Genomic DNA, 20,862 nt, shown 5'->3' on the forward strand with positions numbered 1-20,862 from the left:
TAGGTTTCTGCAGTCACCAGGACCCACTATAGTAAGAAAATTTTCTGATAACAGCTGGGTGCGAGCTCTATTCTCTATGGTATAAATATGAGTAGTGAGAAGGTAGCAGAATAACAGTTACTTGTACACCCTCCGCAGTCAAAGACCTCCCTAGCTAGAGACTCCTATTCATTGTTACAGAACCAAATATAACTTCCCTTTGTGGAGTAGGCCATATATACAATCAGAAAGCAACCAGTAACCTCCATAAGAACCATATTACTGTTATAGTATAGGACACATTTTACAAAGATAGGTAGTAAGTATAGCTTATACGAGTCACAGATGAGTAATGCTGATTATGCTCTTTCTACCGGCACTTGCATATGCTTCAGTACTAGGGACCAGTAGGAAGGAAGCTTGCATTTCAGCTCCATGTCCTGTGACCAGAGCATACAATACTTTTAACATCAGGTTCTTACTATTAAGTTCAGGTAGGCAACCAAGAGCACTGGGAAAAGCTTGTGTTGTTTGAGGCACCTCTGAGATCTACCTGGACAGTCTCTCATAGGGAGATATCCCCTGCCCAGCACTAGGACTTTTGTGTGATTATTCATGATATCTGAGAGGAATATTATCTAAGGAATACCTCTGTTAAAACATTTTAAAGATTACATATATTTCTTAGAACTGTACAGTAGTGATACTCAAATGGTAAATTTTGAAATCAGATATATAATTTTTATACATGTCCAAGTATTATTAACTAATTTCTCAAGGCATGATACATATTATAGGCAAGACAAACAAAAATAATGTTTACAAATCTCTATATTAAATCATCTTGATAATTAAAATTTGGCAACACACTTCTTTACCACATGGCATGGCATATCTTTGACAGAGACAGATTATGAGTAAATGAGTCTCTGCCAGAGTATTTCTGTATTCTGATTAGATTGTATTACTGCAAGTTCTATCCTCTCCCCAAGGGCCCATGTGGAACTCCATTCTGTGAAAGCTAGTTTAGTTAAAACTAGCTAATGCCATTTCTGAAGTCACTCAACAGAGAATGCCTCCGTCATTTAAAGTACAGAGAAGATGACTGTCCACCTTACTGCTTTGTAAATTCTCACACTTCACTTGGGCCCCTGGACATCCCTCACCTGTCCTGAACCTGGTGTCTGACATGCAAGCATTTATAAAGTCATTAGATGGTATTTTTTAAGTAACCTTATAAAATAGTAGTTTTCAAGATGCCTTTTAAAATATATTTAGTTTTAGATATATGAACATATATTTAGTTTTAGATATGTGAACTACTACTACCTGCTATTCTTCATGCTGCTACTGTCTTCCCACGCCATTGCATGCATATGTCTCTACCTTAAGTAGACCTCAACCCTGGCCTCCATTTTCATCTCTAATATGTAATACTATCCTCCTCCTCTCTCTGTAACTTTCTTACTTTTGCCAACATATTGTTACACTTAATATTCTAAAAATTAATAGCTGAGATCCTCATATAGGGAAGAACTGGTAACATTTGTCCTTTTGGGTCTGGCTTACCTGACTCAGTGTAATATTTGTTTTTTGTTTAAAAAAAAAAGACAAATCCCCAAAACTCAAACAAAAATACTTAAAACGACAACAAAAATCTTACATTTTGCAAATGGAAATACAATGTCATTCTTATTGTCAAAGACAAAAAAGTTTCTATACGACAGAAAATATCCAAATGTAAATATTTCAATATAATATTTGTTTTTAAGTTGAATATTTACAGAGCTGATAAAGTATAAAACTAACAAATACCAAACAAGGTTGACCCCTCTGCTTAAGACACATGCAGTCACATCTTTCTAAAGTGTTAGTTATGAATGCATTTTATGTTTGTTTGTTGATATCACTTAACATGCAATTTTTTTCCTTTAGACTTTAAAGTTGTCAAGCCGTGTTCTTGATAAAATAAGTATTGGACAACTTATTAGTCTTCTTTCCAACAACCTGAACAAATTTGATGAAGTATGTACCCATTGATTTAATGTTATATGTATTTCATTAGAACTCAAACAATTCTAAAGAAAGCTTTACTTTGCATTAGATAACAGTGATGAGTTCTAGAGTCCCACCCTTACCTAGTTTGGCTATTTCTGGAAACTGGGAAAGCTTAGTTTGTAGCAGAGCACCATTCTGAGGTCAGGTAAAATTGCCCAACTCAAACATACCTCAGCTTGCTCTTAATAATGGTTTTCAAAACTTAATCCTTATCAGACTTAGTTTGCTTCCTTTTAGTATAATACTTTAAATTGTTATTTAATTTGGCTAAATATGATACTCTGAGCCATTCTTGTTCTGTGCTGTCTTATGTCACAAGTAAATTCAAGGTCCTTGAGGACAGATACCATGTTTTATTTATCTTTGCATTTCTAGTATTTAATATAGCAAGTGTTAAATAAAGTTACTGTTGAATTGAGTACTTGTTCCCACATGTTCTATATGATGACCCTAGCTTCATTTTAAAAGGGCATTAATAAAACCTGGGCACAATTTTAAAGATGTACTATCTCAATTCCATGGTTAAAAACAATGCAGCAACTGTGCATCAATTAAGCCCAATACATACATTGTAGTATTCTCAGAACTGTGAATTTCGTGATTGGATAGATCTCCAGTGCTCTTTTCTTCCATATGTGTTTCTTCACTTGGGTTTCAGGGTAGAGTGTAATACGCCACTTGATTTTCTCTATGTTTTTATTTTTCAGGGACTTGCCTTGGCACATTTTATATGGATTGCTCCTTTACAAGTGGTTCTTCTGATGGGGCTTCTCTGGGACTTGTTACAGTTCTCAGCCTTCTGTGGCCTTGGTTTACTGATAGTCTTGGTTATTTTTCAAGCTATCTTAGGGAAGATGATGGTGAAGTACAGGTAGTGATCTTTGTCAAAGTCTGAAGGAATTTGAATTGAGCTTCTCTATGCCCTGACAATAAAGCCCTGCCATATCACTTAGAAGGAATTATTTAATTGTATAAATAATTATTTCTATAGCAAAAGGGTAATTATTTTCTCTATTGGTCTACAGAATTTCTTTGTGCAGATTTTAAGATTCAGTACATTTTTATAGTCATTAAACTTAGGTAAAATGGATATTGCACCTATATGAACTGGAAGGAATGCCTAAATTCTGTATGGAGTGACCTGGCCTCTTCCACTCCATATTGTAGACCATTCTACCAAAGCTTTTATTACTTGTATTGGTCATATGAGTTATGCGATGTGCTTATTACGGAGAATTTGTAGTTTGCATGTTTCAATGTGATAGAAAGTTAAAAATCTGGGACACAGACAGAATTTTGTTTAAGTTTGTATATACTTTCATTTGCCTCATGAAATGGAAGTGATCACCTCTTAGAGACTTTGTGTAGGATTGGATTAGAGACATTGTCCAATGTTCATCTATTGTGGGTATCTGACATTCTGGAGACATGTGCTAAATGGTACAATTCAATTCATTTTTTTTCTTCCTGTTTTTCTGAGACAGGGCTTCTCTCTGTGGCCTTGGCTGTCCAGGAACTCACTCTATCGGCCAAGCTAATCTAGAATTCAAGAGATCTGCCTGACTTTGCCTCTTGAGTGCTAGAATTAAAAGTGTATTCTACCTGGCTAGACTTTTCTGTGTTACCAACTGTTTAATAACAATGTTTGTGTAATAAAAATATGGAATTTCTTAAAAAATTTGAATAGTTACTAGTAGGTAATTTAACTTGTTTCAGTTATTGATTGGTCAATCAATTGATTGGTTTACAGAGATAAAAGAGCTGCAAAGATCAATGAAAGACTTGTGATCACATCAGAAGTTATTGACAATATCTATTCTGTTAAGGCATATTGTTGGGAATCAGCGATGGAGAAGATAATTGAAAGCTTGAGAGAGTAAGTTGACATAATTACAATATTGGTCCAATTTTATATTTAACATTTAAAACTGACCACTCAGGTGGATGTTCAACTTGTCCAAACTCTCTAAAACTCAAGCATATGTCCTGAGTTTTACAGTGGTTTATCCATCATTTGCATAAAATTATTTTGATTATTTCTTTTATGTTTTGAGACTGGTCTCACTATGTACCCTTTGCTACCATAGACTTCAGTATGTAGATCTAGAACTTAAAGGCGTGTCCCACCACACTGTTCCTTGGCTTATGGTTTTACAGTTGATTTGGTTTTTCTTTTGTAGTATATGGATAGTTATCTCTTACTAATGATTCTTCTATACTAGTTCATAGTTTTCATACTCTTAATTTAAATAATGATGAAGATGGTGAGTCTAATTAAAACCATAAGTGGAAATACTAAAATATATAGTTCTGAGAGAAAGGGGTGATCCTGTATGACACTGTACTTCAGGTGTTATGACTTACAAAGAATGGGTGACAGCCACATTTGAGCAACTTCTACCTGTGATTTTGAGCCTGAGGAATAATGACAAAAAAAATTTTCCTTAGTGTTAACTCATAAGGGGCTAAGTCAGTCCCTGTAACAAAAGCCACCTCCTGAGATGCAATCTTAACTTAGCACCTGTGTATGTCCCCTCTTCTTTCACCTCAGATAACCTTTTGCAGATGAGTAAAGATTACCTCTAGATGTCCCCTACCAAAAAAAAAACCCATAAAAGTACAGCCCAGACTGATACATAATTACTGAGATAATTTTGGGTAAAAGAAAAATGAATATTGTTGTAGCCATGTAACATTTTTCTTTAGTTGACTTCCCTGTCCTTCCAATAACAGTCAAGGAAATGTTTTAGACTTCTGGGGGTGGATGCACCATAAAGGATACTACTAATTTAAAGATATAGGGTATTTGAGTATTTGACAGGGACAAGGAAATGCAGAGTGCTCTTTGCAATGGGTTATTTCATGTTCAGATGGCTGTGGACCTGAGGACAGTGGCAACTGAGCCACAGGTGTGTGATTGGAACAACAGTGGAAATGCTGAAATGTTAAGTCCTTTGCCGTGTAAATAAAAAGTGCAAAAGAGTATTTATTTTTCAAATATTATTGGTCACCTGTTTTTGTTATGCTTTTCAAGGTAAATCCAGGAAAGGAACTACATTTTCTTTCCAGAAACATCCTTAAAGGTCTTGGGGAATTGTTGAGTTGATGAAAGTTGTTTTTCACATTAACAAGTTGAGTGTGTCCTCACACTCTGCCAGGAAACAGTCACTGTAGGGCTTAGGAGGTTATCAGAGTATCCGGTTTCTCAGGCTTCACAATCAACTTGCAGAAGCTTGTTCCTGTGCCTGACAGTTTTTTGTTTCTTTTCTTTGCTGTTTTGTTTTTTGGTTTTGTTTGTTTGACATTGGTGTTTTGCCCTACTTTTCCTTACGTGATGGAATCTATCTTTCCTATTCTGTATTTCGGGTTGGTTAATTCTGATAGCTAGAATTTGTCTGGTTGTAACCTGTTTGATACAGCATGAAATTGTTACCTGAAAAGGCTGGAGAGTTCTGACGTAAAAAGGAAAGCAAGAATTGCTTTACTCAGCAGAGCAAATACAATGTTCTAGGAGAGACTGACGAGATGCTCTTATAAGGATGATTACCTCAGCCTAGGCTACTGTTGAACTGGGCCAAAGGCTATGCAAATGTTCTTGAAAATTTTGCCTTTTATTGCTTTTTAGCAATAAAGGCACTTTCAATTTTTTATAAGAAACTAATAGAATATTTTCATGACATAAAATGTTAGGGATTTTATATCAGTTTCTAGATGATTCTGGTAAGTTTGGATTGATTATTCTTTTTCCTTACTTCTCATTTTTCTCAGCTGTTCTAATATATTTGAACAATTTTGACACTTTACTACTATTTGTAAACAATTCTCTCCTTAGCCTCATGAATATATGTTTTATCTCTAGAAGAAAAGGGATACACATTGCCCTTTTACATCTTCTGCTATGCTGTCATCTATGCTTAACTACATCTCTACAAGGGAAGTATTAAGTTTTCTTTAGTCATGGGATCACATTTAATTAGGGGGAAAAATGGCTTCCTTTATACATAGGTAAGACAGGCAGGACCTGAATAATAGTCCACTTCCAGGACAAATTTATTGAAAGACAAAACACTACAATTCGTTAGGCTGATCACAATATAGGTTATACACATGACCTCTATCAGTGAGCTCAATAGTGCATTGTTTTCTTTGAGGACTTAAAAAATACATGGTTTTAGTACTACTACTTGACAGTAACTCTTACTTCTCTGGATTAGAGGTATGTGGCAACATAGCTTCTGTACGTCCAGTGCCTCCCTGCAGCAGGCTGTAGATCAGTTAGTTGTTCCTCCTTTCAGACAGAGCCTTCAGTTTGTGTTCAACATTGGTCTTTGCCCACACAAGAACTGGTTGTTGTTACAAGTGATCCCAAGTGTGGCGTAAAGTTTTATGGCTCCTGGAACAGTAGTAGGGTTGAGTGAGGGCATTATTGCTCTCCATCTTCCGTTTGTCACCGTCTTCTGTGATCCTTGCTTTTTGCCCACTAGAGCATTTAACCTCTTCCTATATGTGTTAAAAAAGTAAACACCTCACAGTTGGAGTTTGGACTAGAGCAGACTAGAAGATTGCAACTCAGGTGAGGTTTGACTGCAGATAATTACACTGCAATGAAAGGGAACAGGAGGGAGTTGCTACTCCCTGCTCTTTGAAGAACACCTGCAACTGAATCATTGGCCTCTGACTACAGAGTAGCTTCTGGGAAGCTAGTGCAGCATCTCACCTTCAGTAGTTGTGACTGGGAAGAGAATACCCAGGAACATGTTTCTCAGGTGCTCTGTGTCTGTGTTAACACCTGAGAACCTCTCCCCTTTATATATATATATATATATATATATATATATATATATATATATATATATATATATAATCAATGCTATTTAAAGCCAAGCTAGAATCTCAAATAAGCTAAGAATCTGATGGATAACTACAAAATTGTCATTTTTGTTCATAAAGCTTGTAACATTGTTTTTCTTTTCACATATCAGTTCAAATGTTAATAATGAAGTTACTAAAGATATAAAAATAATATACAATTAAATCTATTTAGATAATACAATTTAAATTAATTTTCATTATAATTAAGAATTTAATTATAATAGTTATTGAACTTCTCAATGGTTTTGTGTTATCAAGTATTCTGTGTAAATACATGGTCTATTCATTAACAGTCATGTAAGCTAATTAAGGCCAAGAGAGAAGTTTTATAACTTGCCCAAACTTTAGACTGTATATTCAGATTTTATATTCTAAGACATCTGATAATTGAAAGAAAGTAATGTGTTACATCTTCTGTTTTCCACAGGGAGGAACTGAAAATGACCCGGAGGTCAGCCTATATGAGGTTCTTCACTAGCTCTGCCTTCTTCTTTTCAGGGTTTTTTGTAGTCTTTTTATCTGTGCTTCCCTACACAGTCATCAATGGAATCGTCCTCCGAAAAATATTCACAACCATTTCATTCTGCATTGTCCTGCGTATGTCAGTCACACGGCAATTCCCCACTGCTGTACAGATATGGTATGATTCTTTGGGAATGATAAGAAAAATACAGGTAACTTCCATGATGATATACTTACATAATTTTGGAAACATTTTAGAATTTGTATAATTGGAAAATTTCTCTAAAATGAATTTTTTGATTTTTTGATTTGTTAATGGATTAGATTTCCTCTTTTCATTTACAGTGAAAATCTAATGAAATAAAATCCTAGGAGATTTTGAGGGTCAAATGAAATAATTGTTTCTATAATCTAGAAAAATTCCATCCAAGAAATCTGCGATAAATCATTCCTAGGCAGCTTGTAAATATCCAAAAACATTGAAAATGAACTTCAGCAGGAAATTGAAAAATGTTCCAACTAACCCTGGAATGCCTGCCTTATAGGCCACTGTACTTTCTCATGAGGCATTGTTATGTTCCAAGAACTTCAGCTCCCAGCATGCCAGGAAGTTACCTGATCCCTGGGCAGGTGGGGCTTACAGGCTTATTTGGGGCTTTACATAAAAAGTAGTTTCTTCATAGCAAATTGAATCAACTTCTGAGATAAAATGTCTTATTATCCTTTAAAATATCTGTTTAAATATTCAATGTAGAAAGTAAATCATTATGATGAGTAAAATGTAGGGTGGAGGGTGGGCCACTTTTTATATGGTTCTCCAGTTGTTTACCTCATGCTGATGTAATCTTAACTTTTATATCTGTTGTATTTGGGCTTTGAAACTTTCGAATTAGTTAATAGTGATTAGAAGTAGAGGTATATCATTTGTACTTGTGTGCATAGGCATCCATGAATATACACATACATGTGTTGAGTGTCTTCTGGAGATTTGACATTATGTAGTAATTTGGGTTTCCACAGTTACAGCAACTGCCCTCTAGAGTGTCTGCCCTGCCCAGGTGGTCAAATCTTTTTCAGCCTTTTCTATTCAACATTTCATCCCCAAGGTTAAGTGAACTTGATTTGTGTAACTAGAGAGCAGTTACTGAAACTTAGAATCAAAGTGGCCCTGTGATGAATTCTATTTCTCTGATGACATCATCGTAATTGGGTGGAGGGATGAAAGTGGTAAGAAAAATGAGAAACATCTGAAAAAAAGAAGAAAATGAGACAAACCAATAAAGGAGGGGGAGGGGACAAGGAAGAAAGACAAGAGGGCAGTGATGACCAGTGAAGACTTCTAGGTGCACAGATTGAAGTTTTATGCTGTTCACCTTTCCTAAGAACTATGTGGTTTGAGTTTGCTGATGGAGGCCTTCCTCAGAGAGCTCAGAAGTCCTTCTAGAAGTCCTTATACTTCCCTTTATAGAGAAAGGCAATGACTGTGATGTTGCTTGTAAAGAGAGTGAAGAAAAAATTTTGTATCAGCCTTGAACTGAGACATGAATAATTGTCAGGGTTTCATTAGGAATTCATGTTCCATACAGCAGTGTAAGAAAGAAGCAATTGTGCAGTGATATCAAATATATAAAACTAATTTCATAAACTAATTTATTTAATGAATATGTTTTGTCTATGATGAATTCTACTGCTTGTCACTTTAAGACAATCGTAAGTTAATAATTAATAAACAACTTCTAACTTGCTACAATCCATACAAGGCACTGTAATGTTAGAATGTAAAATGCTATAACAATACATTTTTTGCTACTATGATTCTATAATTGAGAGGTTTGGTTTTTATTGACTAGGATTTCCTACAGACTCAAGAATATAAAGTGCTGGAGTATAACTTAATGTTCACAGGCCTAGTCATGGAGAATGTAACAGCATTTTGGGAGGAGGTGAGAATTCCTAAATATTGTGGATTTTAAAATATGTAAACAATTGAGTCTTTTCCTTTTCATGTAACTAAATTTCTAATCAATAAAAAATTAAGACTACAAAGATACTATATCTCATATGGGAGATATATCTCATCCTTATCCTTATCTCATAAAAGGAGTGGCTATTCTCTTTTATAAAGTGAAAAGTGAGGAACCAGGAACATTAAATGCAACATAAAGTACCTTTATTTCTTTAAAGTTATATAATTGATTTCATATAACAGGCTAGGAAGATGGATACCTTCAATACTAGGTTTGAACCTGTCTCTGCAATACACTTCGCATGTAATCCAAATCCTATTATGTTCGAGTTGTCAAGCCTCTAGTGTCTTCATCTGTAAAATGAAGACATTAGTTTCCTACTGACTAACATGATTCACATGGGCTGTTCATTAGTTCACTTCATATGTTATGGTTATTCAGTGAAGATTAACTTCTTTCATCATTACTTCTAAGTCTTCCCTGCATATCATTGAGCATTGGGAGCCATTGAGTTCCCATGAGCAACATCCAGCAGTTTGCTTTCTCCGTGTGATGATGTGCAAGTGCGAATCTCTAGTCCTAGTTTCAAGCCTGAATGTCATGCATGGTAAACTAAATATCTTGCATGCTCCTCACACACTTCCAGTCATTGCTCCTCAAGCCTTACCGTCCTCTTGTTCTAGCATATTCTCCATGTCTTTTGATGGCAACATCTGGGAGGCAAGTCTGGAATGCATTACCTGCCAAACTTCGATTAGATAAATATTTTTTTACCATGTTCAGCTTCCACTCTTCCTTTTAACTCCTAATGAAATCCCCAATGTTGGATTTAGAAGTACTATTTTTGAAATGGGAAGATAGAACCTTGAAATCTAGGTGAAATACAGTGTTACCTCTCTTTTCCCCACTTACTCTTTTTACCTTTGTTTTTGTGGTTCTCTCTTGTTTCAAGACATCATCATTCATTTTAATGCAATTATTTGGGTCTGATTTTTTACACTCTGGAGAGTACCTTAGTGATTTAGTCATAGTGCTGCAGAGGGAATTGTTTCTGTAGAAAGTAAGGCAAGAACAATTGTGAGGTGCAAGTGGATCATAAGAAGTAGCAGACAATGAATTCTCAGGCCAGTTAACTTTAGGAGAGAGGATCTTTGGATGTCAAGGACCAAAAAATACATTCACTTAAAACTAGGCGCACAGGTTTCGCAGGCTTCTTCATGATCACTATTTGATGCTATTAATTTTGCTTTGGAGACAGTACCCCAGAGCTTGCAGTGGGCAATATAGCCAATGACGAATGTTTAGAGAAAATCTTAGGAACAGAAGAGAGGATTGAATTGTAATTCCTTGTTTGTGACTGATTATTTACCTTTGCTGAGCCAGCCTACAGTTTTAAAAGAAGATTGTAAAACTGGCCTTATATATTATGTTGAGGATTAATTAATGTTTATTTACCAAGTCTGTAGGAAAAAGGTTATATGTGTACTTATAGTCTTGGTACACACACACACACACACACACACACACACACACACACACACACACAAAAGCCATTAATAATAGGAGATTGAGGCAATGAGCAAAGGTCTGATAAAGAGAAATTTTGTTCTCATTAAATATACCTATTTCTCAAACATATTAAACCATGCTCCCAGAAACCATGTGCTTTATAGTTATATATTGTAAATTAATTTAATAATATATATGTATTTTAATGAACTCTGTACTATATATTTCCTAAACTGATTACACAAAAAGTATTCTGTGGAAATTCTGAAAACATTATCTTTAATGTTTATAAATAGGGATTTCAGGAATTACTGGAGAAAGTACAACTAAACAATGATGACAGAAAAACTTCCAATGGTGAGAACCACCTCAGTTTTAGTCATCTCTGTCTAGTGGGAAATCCTGTGTTGAAAAACATCAATTTGAATATAAAGAAAGGAGAGATGTTGGCTATTACTGGATCTACTGGAGCAGGAAAGGTACTGTCTCTTTAAATTGTTAATTTTTTGAGAAATTCATACACAAATACTGTATTTACATAATTTCTATCCCCTTTCCCAATATCTAACTCCTTCCCCCGTACCCCTACTCACTCACATTCAAATTCAAGACATTTTTGTTTATTATTATTATTATTATTATTATTATTATTATTATTATTATTAAATATTTAGGACCTATTTTGTGTTTAGAACTGATCAGGTAAGATTGGATAACCTATCAAAGAGCTCATTTTTCGAGAAAATTGATTTTCTCAAATTACTTTGCCTGTAATTTTTATCTAGGGGATGAAGCCTTGTGAGATAACCTCATCTACATTGTCATTTCAACTGGTAATTTTCTCATGTAGCACTTGCTTAAGTAACGGTATTTTGACTATTTCATAGGTGTAGCGTCTTATGTCTAGCAGTAGCCATGCCTGTTCTTTGACTATCTTTTAGCCCCATCTTCCCCTGTTTGCCCTGAGCCTTAAATATAGTTTGCATGGTCAGTTCTTCTTTGATTAGCTGTAAATCTCTGCAAAAGTTTCCATCCAACACTCAAAAGGTATGTCTTTGTTAAGAGGAGAAATATACTTACCTGTGTTTAACCCAGTTAGAAATTACACTAGTTTACAAAATGGCAGTAGTAGGATCTCCTTTAAGAGGTATGACCTCTCCAACTATGAGTACTAGTTAGGTCTACATTACTAGATTACTAGGTATGAATTGAATACTCTTAATGATTTGGCCTTTGGTCTAATCAGGCAGCTGTTGGTTATCCCTAGGGTGCCACTGTAGTACCACTGATGTTGCATCTTGCCTAAGCATCAGGGTTTTTTTTTGTTTCTTGTCTTTTTATTTCTATCACTAAGAATTTAATGTACTATTCATTTCTCATTCTTCTCTAGTTTGCAGTATACAAAATATTTCAGAGAAATTTTGTATGTATGGAATATATATATATGTACGTATGTATGTATATATCAATTTGTAGGGCTATTTGAGTATAAGATATCCTTAAAATATAAGTTGCTTCAGTAATGATTTCCTCCAGGTTTTTAGTTATTCACATAATTTCTTATGACTTTTTTGTATATAATTTAACCTTGTCATACATAAATATTGCTTTTAAGAACTATTGGTTAAAAAACTATCGTTTTAACCATTCTTTCCTACAGATCTATTTTCAGAGCTGGTATAAAAAAAACAGGTTCAGATTTGACCTCTTTCTATATATGTTTGACCTCTCTATATATGTGGATAAACCCTGTCTTGTTTTTTATATATTATTAAAATATGTCAAATGAAAGATATTTTAAAAGTGTTACTTTATTCAGTGGCTATGTTACTCCCCACCCAGTACCAAGAACAATCAATCATGATTTGGAGAGACATCTGACAAAATCTAATTGGCTAGAAGTGAAAAGTGCTCAAAGATGTAATTCCGCCGCCACAGGCTTTCTCTTGATGTTTCAGATATGCTCTGTCATGTAGATAATGGTAGATACTTGTTTTTTTCGTAGCTACCTAGATAATACATTAAGGTCCAAAGAAATGAAATTTGACTTGAGTCCGTGCTTTTAGCAGCAAAGTATTTGCTGGGGAGATCCATAAAATAGATAGATCCTTGTTGCTATCAGAGTGTTGTTTTAGAATACCTTTCAGTAATATGAATATATGCTTATTAATCTCCAAAATTCTATTTCAGAATATGAAGCAATGAGAAAGGAAGGGTGGGAAGAAAAAAAGAGGAGGGGAGAAAAGAAGGATGAGGCGGTGCTGTTATAAAATAAAAATGAAAATTAAGGATCACAGCAGCTTAGCATAGATGTCTCCTGGAGGCTTTCTCCAGCAGTGGATGGAAACAGATGCGGAGACCTACAGCCAGACATCAGGCTGAGCTCAGGATGTCTTATGGAAAGGTGGGGGATAGGATTAAACTAGCCAGAGGGGTCAAGGACACCACAAGAAGGCCTACAGAGTCAATTAACCTGGGCATGCAATTAAAAGAGAAGGCAGGGGCTGATCCTAAGTTCTCTACATAAAGGATGTGCAGCTTGGTCCTCATATGGGTCCCCTAGCAACTAGACCAGGGGCTGTCTCTGAATCTGTTGTCTGCAGTTGGATCCCTGTCCCCTAGCAGGACTGCTTGATCAGCTCGCCTCATTGGGAGAAGATGCACATGGTCCTACTGAGACTTGGTGTCCCAGAGCGATCTGGTACCCAAGGTGGGCTTCTCTTTCTCTGAGGAGAAGAAGAGGTGGTAATGGGGGTAGGGATTTGTGAGAGTGGGACTGGAAGAAAGGGCTGAAGCCTGGATGTAAAGTAAATAAATTAATTAATTAATATTAGTATCTTAAACAGAGATTTTATTTTCAAGAGTTTTTTTTCTTTTTAAATAGCACAAATTTTCTAATCCTGTACATTTTTCTTATTTTTCTCTCCAATTGTTTTTTTTTATATGAGACATGGACATTTTATTTTGTTTTTATTATTTAAATAATGAATGATGTTTATTGCTCCTTTTAATTAATTATTTTATTTATTTACATCTCCCCTCCCAGAATTCTTCACCCAATTCACCTTCTCCTTTGCCTCTGAGAGGGTGCCCAAGCCTAGGCATCTCTCTTCTCTGGGACATCATCAAGAGTCTCTACAGGATTAGGAACATCTTCTTATACTAGGGCCAGACAGGTGACATGGGCATTTTAAATAAAGTAGCTATAGTCTTATATTTTCTTTCTACAGAAACATTTGCTCCTCAGAGTGCTATTTTTTTCCTCCTCTTCTGATATAGAATTAGAGGCAGTTTTCACTATTAGCTAATACTAAAAATGACACAGATGGTATGAAAGCACATTGTCTGCTTAGGAGAGGGTATTACTTGTGTTACACAGATTTTAAGAAATGAATTGTACGTGTACTTAAGACCGATACATGAAATATGTATAAAATAGCTTTGGAATCACAAGTTGTCAAACTTATCAGTAATTAACCCACAGGCAATTCTATGAAAAATTGATGAATAAGTGATTGGGATCTGGGGAACTGCTCTTGTCTCTCACAGAAAATTGCTGTGAAAGCAGAGAAAGATCTGGGTTCACTTCTGATCATGGTATCTGACAACTTACTGGGAGAGACTGCTGTTTGTCATAATAAGGAAAAACTATCACTTGACTAGAAAAATATCTAACTATAAGATTTATATTTAAAGCTGATTTTATACCTCTCAGTTTGATAGTTTATAATTTAAGCCTTAAATATAACCTAACAATCTTATGTGTTATACTCTTACATATTCACAGAGATTTTATGTAGGTATCTTTGGAGTAATATGACTGTGTATTGAAGTAGAGAATCTTCTAAGATTTGTAGTTAAGTGAGAAAAGAAAAACAATTTTTTTTGTGGTATGCTATATTGTACTCAAGGATACTAAGGAATGGGGTTGGGGATTTAGCTCAGTGGTAGAGCGCTTGCCTAGCAAGCGCAAGGCCCTGGGTTCGGTCCCCAGGTCCGAAAAAAAGAAAAGGAAAAAAAAAAGGATACTAAGGAATAACTTATTTTCTGTAAAGTCTATATTTTGTTCTACTGGATACATTTGTAATATTTATATATGCCTCATATTTTATTTTTTACATTTTGTTCACTCATAATGAGCTTGGATAAAATCAGTATTTTTCCTTCTTCTTCTACCTATTTTTCTTTTTATTAAATGGCACAGTAGATTAAGAGCACATTCTGTGTAAGCACGGGGATCTGTTCCAAGTTCCCATATTAAGTGTACCCAGAACCCTACATTGAGAGACTGGGACAGTTGAGCTAAGAGCTCCCTGGCAGCCAGTGTAGCTGAAACTGCAAGCTTCAGTTTATTGAGACACTTGGTTTGCCTCAAAGCAATAAGAAGAGACATAGAAGATATCTAATATCCTGTTCTGGCCTTTACACGCACACAGAAGGGTACAGGTGCCCACATGTTTACTGTTCACATTGTAGTGTTCTCTCTTTCTCTTTCTCTGTCTCTCTGTCTCTCTCTCTCTCTTTTTCTCTCTCCCTTCTCTCTCTCCTGCCCCCCTCTCTCCTGCCCCCCTCTCTCTCCTACCCCCTCTCTCCTGCCACCCACACATACACACACACACACACACACACACACACACACACACACACACACGTTTGGCATCTAGCTTTTCATAAGGAGATTAACAAATTCTCAGGATATATACCGTATCCTGCTCTGTCACCTGTTTTATATATACTTGTTTTTTGACTTAGGTCTCCTCTTGTGAGGACACATAGTGTATTTAAGTTCCTTTCTTACTTTTTATTTTTATAGTTATATAAAAGTGGCACACAAAGAAAGCTTTGTAAAGCAGTTTTGGAATGCGCATGTCTTAGCACTTAGTAAAGATGAAAGCAAATTTCCATACTACTAAGATGGACATACTCTTATTCTGCATGGATAATACTGAAAACATTGTTTAATGATAGTTCTTTTGGGTTATCTCTTAGGTTTTCATAAACATTAAGAAAGGCTGTCTGAATATGTTTCTTTTTTCAGACTAGTCTCCATTTAAAAGAGGAAGATAACACTGAATCTATGTTTATTATGATAAACACACTCATAGAGTTAGAGCATAGAGGTAGCACCTAGCCCATGAGCTCTCAGTAAGCATTCATTGTCACCAATCTCAAACCTGCAAACTTATCCCAGCAATTTAAGTAGGGACTCACTCTTCTTTGTGAATCTTGATCCTAAATATAGGATCTGTGTTACCCAGGTCTCTTTCATATCCTTTGTATTTTTTATGACTAGAATAATTGGAGGCAAGAAAAAACTAATTTGATTAAACAACTTAGCAATTGTTTTTCTTTGTAGACATCACTCCTGATGCTGATACTGGGAGAACTGGAAGCGTCAGAGGGAATTATTAAGCACAGTGGAAGAGTTTCATTCTCCTCTCAAATTTCTTGGATTATGCCGGGTACTATCAAAGAAAATATCATCTTTGGTGTTTCCTATGATGAGTACAGATATAAGAGTGTTGTCAAAGCTTGCCAACTACAGGAGGTAAACATCCGTGTTAGCTACTTGTGTCATTGTTGTGATAAAATACCTTGACTACTCATCTTGAGGAAGGAAGGGTTTATTTTAGATTCTGTCAGGGAGGATACTGTCCGTGTTGGCAAAGGAGGGGCAGGAATGGGAGGATGGCTAGACATGTTGTATCCTTATTCAGGAAGCAGACAGCCACCAGGAAGTGGGGGGCTATAATCTTCAAGGCCCATGTCCAGTAGCCTACTTTCTCCAGTAAAGCTTCCCTTCCTAAACATGTGTAGCCTTCACCAGTTTACCACCAACTGGACATAGTGTGTTCAAACACATGAGCCCTCTGTGGGTTTCACATTCAAACCACTACATGGATTATGCTCATTCAGTTAACCAAATTACATGTTTTGTTCTCTATCCAGTTAATGTATGCAAATCAAGGGTCCCTCTAGTAGTAAGGTAGAGTTGGTGGGTTAGTGAAGAAAAGCAAGACTCCTACTTTAAGTTTGCAAATTTATAAATAGATGCAGTTTGTTTTTAAAGTATGTTTGGGTTTTGTAAAAATAAAAATTCCTTATGTATGGGGTGTGGTACTTCAGGACTGCAATCCCAATACTCAGGAGATTGAGGCAAAAAGGTCATGAGGTTGAAGCCAGTCTTGATCACATGGTAGGATCATGCTAAAAACAAACAAACCAAAAAGAATGTCTTTATGAATTCAATAATAATATTTTGTGTACACTTTGAGACCACAGTGAAAAGAGAAGCTATCCTAAAAAATAGGGCTAACCTTGAAGAAGATATCCATGCTTTCCCAAAAGCCTTTCTTTTATTACCTGGGGGTTGGTGTATTCTGAGTTTGTTACCAGATCTCTGTTTTTAGAAGAGTTTTTCTGGGCAAGAATTGGAAAGAGTGATAGCTCTTACCTGGCTTATTTATGGGATGGTGTGGGTGAGGTATGGTGGTACCTTCTTGCTAGATTTAAATTTTGCTTTGAATATGGATTTTTCCCATAGAAATGATTTTACAGATGGTATTTTGAGTAACCAAAGTCAATCTGCAAAATTTACATAATCCAAATATAGCATTTATTCATTACTGTTAACAAATTTAGAACTGTGAGTCTCTTATCTATGTGACAAATATTTTCAATATTTTGAACATGGGTAGGTCATGGTAATGTTTAGATAGAGAAGATTATGTATATATTTAAAGCATCATAGTAGGATGGCCTGTATTAATAAGGAGGATTTTATGGTATGTAAATTATATCTCAATAAAATTGTTAAAAATAATGAAAGAAGGAGAACCAAAATATATTGTTCTTTCTTCTGGGTGCAAGGACATATTAAAACTATTTTAGAGTGTATAGTTCACTGTGTTTTAGTATAGTTATGGTTGTACAATGATGACCACTCTTTTAGAACCTCTAAAAAGAAACTCCCTATTCATTAATAGTCATATTCTATTTTTTTGTGTGTGTGTTTGCCGGATCTAAGCAACCACCCATCTATCTCCATAAATTCTCCTTGCCCTTTTTTGTATATTTTACATAAAGGAAACTTATTGAGAATTTCATACATATATGTAATGTATTTTTTTATCTAATCCATCTCCTACTATCTCTCTTTTAACTTCTCCCATACTCCCTTCAACCTCTTCACCCAACATCTGCACTCTTACTTAACCTTCAGAATTCAGTCAGTGCCCCTAGTGAATGGTCTTATAACCATAACCATGTGTCTTAGTTAGTTTTACTGCTGTGAACAGACACCATGACCAAAGAAACTCTTACAAGGACAACATTTAATTGTGGCTTACAGGGTCAGATGTTTAGTCCATTATCATCAATGTGGGAACATGGCAGCATCCAGACAGGGACGGTGCAGGAAAAGCAGAAACTTTTACATCTTCATCTGAATACTCACTCCCACGCAGCTAGGATGAGGGTCTTAAAGCCCATGCCCACAATGACACAACTACTCCAACAAGGCTACACCTACTCCAACAGGGACACATTTTCTAATAGTGCCACTCACTAGGCCAACCATATACAAACCATAACACCATGCTGGCAGCTCTAAAGAAATTTTAATGTAGAAGTAATTAGTCTTCATCTAGAAAATAACTACCTAGACTTGCTGTGCTTTATACAGTATACCAAAGAATGATAGAAACAGACCAATAATGAATTTAGTTGAAAGTTGAAAAAAAAGAAAGGAATGTTGTAGGAGTAAAAAGAAAAAACAGCGACTCTATCAGGGTCTGCCCAAAGAATAGGAGGAAAAAGTAATATCCCTGATGGGGTGATTCTGTATAGAATTCTGGGGAATCACAAAAAAGCTTAGAACCCCAAGAGTTCTTTATTAGGAACATTGGAGCTATGAAAAAGCAAGAGAGAGAGAGAGAGAGAGAGAGAGAGAGAGAGAGAGAGAGAGAGAGAGAGAGAGAGAAACACTGGATTTAAGAAGCAGAAAAATGGGGTCTGATTGTTTAGGGTAAATGAGAGGATGTTAGCCTTACGGAACATTTAGTATAAAATCCCTTCAGTAAACACTAAGTTATTTTTGCTTCTTTTGAAATATAGACTAATACCACTACAGAGAAAAGCAGGAAAAATACTTTGGCAGACAGTTGTTCTTAGTAAGTGAATTCTGTGGACACAAAGTTAAGGATGAGAAGGGCCACAAAACCAAAGGGTAATGAAAAAACATTGATATGATATTAATATTGACGAAACTGCTCAAGGAAAAGATGGTAACAGTGGCATTTAAATTTTTGGCTTACGTGACAGAGTCAACAAAAGTTGAGTATTTATGAAAGAAATAAAATGATAGCAGAGCCTGGAGGTTTGCAATGTGGACGCATTGTCTTTCTGCTCAGTATTAGTAAGAGCTAGAAGTCATCCCACTAAAGTGTTTCTTTAGATCCCGAAAACTATGTGTCATTCCTCTATGTCAGACTGTTGTGTTTGATTTCTGGTGCTATGATTTTGACCAAAAACAACTTAGGGGAGAAAAGGGATAGCATGACTTATACTTCCCGGTCAGAGTCGATCATTGATGAAATCAAAGTAAGGAACTGAAGGTGGGGACTTGTATCAGAAACCAAGAATAATGCTATTTTCTCATTTGTTCTCTGTCTTGTAAACAGACTTACACTTAGCTAGCTTTCTCTTACAAAGTAGACAATCTGTCAGGAAGTGGTACTACCCAAAGGTGGGTTCGGCTCGTCTACATTAATTATCAATCAAGACAATTTCCCACAGATATGCACAGGCCAGTTGGTTTGGAAAATTTCCCAATTGAGATTTTTTCTTTCCAGGTGACTCTAGGCTGTGTCCAATTGATAGTAAAAACTGAGTCTACTTTAGGAGAGTCACCGAACGAAAGCTTAATCTTTTCTCATACAAAGGATTTATATCATAAATTTTGGGGAAACAAACTTAAGGTTCTAATTTCCATATGCTATGGCATTTGTTGGGTTAAAGTCAGTGGTGAGATTTGAGCCTACTTGGGTAGTTCGGGAAGCCTGTCTCTAAGAGAAGATTTCTTGAAGAATAAGTAAAAAAGGTAGGTAACATTATGTATAAAAGAAAGTTAGCAGAAGCTTGGGTGTGAAAGTACTTGTTGCAGGGGATTATAAACATCTTGATAGAGCCGTGGTGCAATTAAAGAGAATGAGTGAGGAGGGATGGCTTTGGGGAGGCAGACCTGGGAGATGTATCTTAGAGAGCGTTTAGTGCCAGAGTGCTGTGAGAGCTTTGAAGTTTATCTCTGCCATTCTGTGATGTGGAGAACAGAATCAAAGTGGATACCACATGAAGCTTAGTACAACATAAATAGTATATATTTTGAAATTGTACAGAGCTGGGTCATAAAGTTATTTAACTTGTCCCAATACTGTTTTTTTTTATTCCTCTGCAATATGAAGCCAGTATTGCTGTAAGATCCTGAAGTGGCCTTACCCCAGGAGTGCTCACAGCACTCTCGCACCAAACACTGTCTAAGATACACCTCCCAGGTCCGGCTCCCCAAACCCATTCCTCCTCACTCATGTTCCAAGGGTTGCACTCCTCAGGTAAGGCCACTTCGGGGTAATACAACAGTATTGCCTATTCTATAGCTTTTGTAAAGTGCTCTAGAACATAGAAACTTCATCATAAATAAAGCAGTCAATATTATAATTATTGTCATCATCATTGGCAAAACTGCTCTGTCCACTGTTGTGGCTTGAAGAAGGGAGACTAATTGGAAACTATTTCAGTTGCATGGATTATGGTCATGTTGGACAAGAAGAGACAAAATTTATGTGGGAATATAGGAAGTTATTTATGTAATTTTCATTTGTTAGAAAGGATATCAGTGAAAACTGATTATTCATGGAGAGTAAGGTATTCCTGCAAATAATGTTTTTTTTAAAGGAGTATAAATTGGTTCAAGATTTCTGAGATCTTTAAAACAACAGTCAAAAATGGGCAGGTATAG

The 20,862-nt window shown here is 35.8% G+C and overlaps 1 protein-coding gene across 3 annotated transcripts in view; it reads left to right on the plus strand.

The window, feature by feature from the left end:
• The window catches only part of Cftr (CF transmembrane conductance regulator), a 167,727-nt gene that overhangs the window by 57,497 nt on the left and 89,368 nt on the right, over positions 1-20,862 (plus strand). For all 3 annotated transcript variants that reach the window (XM_087655874.1, XM_087655875.1, NM_031506.1), the window contains 7 exon segments: positions 1,915-2,004; positions 2,745-2,908; positions 3,788-3,913; positions 7,337-7,583; positions 9,222-9,314; positions 11,144-11,326; positions 16,204-16,395. In XM_087655874.1, the coding sequence (XP_087512000.1) occupies positions 1,915-2,004; positions 2,745-2,908; positions 3,788-3,913; positions 7,337-7,583; positions 9,222-9,314; positions 11,144-11,326; positions 16,204-16,395 (1,095 nt within the window).

Source organism: Rattus norvegicus, chromosome 4, assembly GCF_021556685.1.
Source record: "Rattus norvegicus strain SHRSP/BbbUtx chromosome 4, alternate assembly SHRSP_T2T, whole genome shotgun sequence".
Taxonomy (NCBI): domain Eukaryota; kingdom Metazoa; phylum Chordata; class Mammalia; order Rodentia; family Muridae; genus Rattus; species Rattus norvegicus.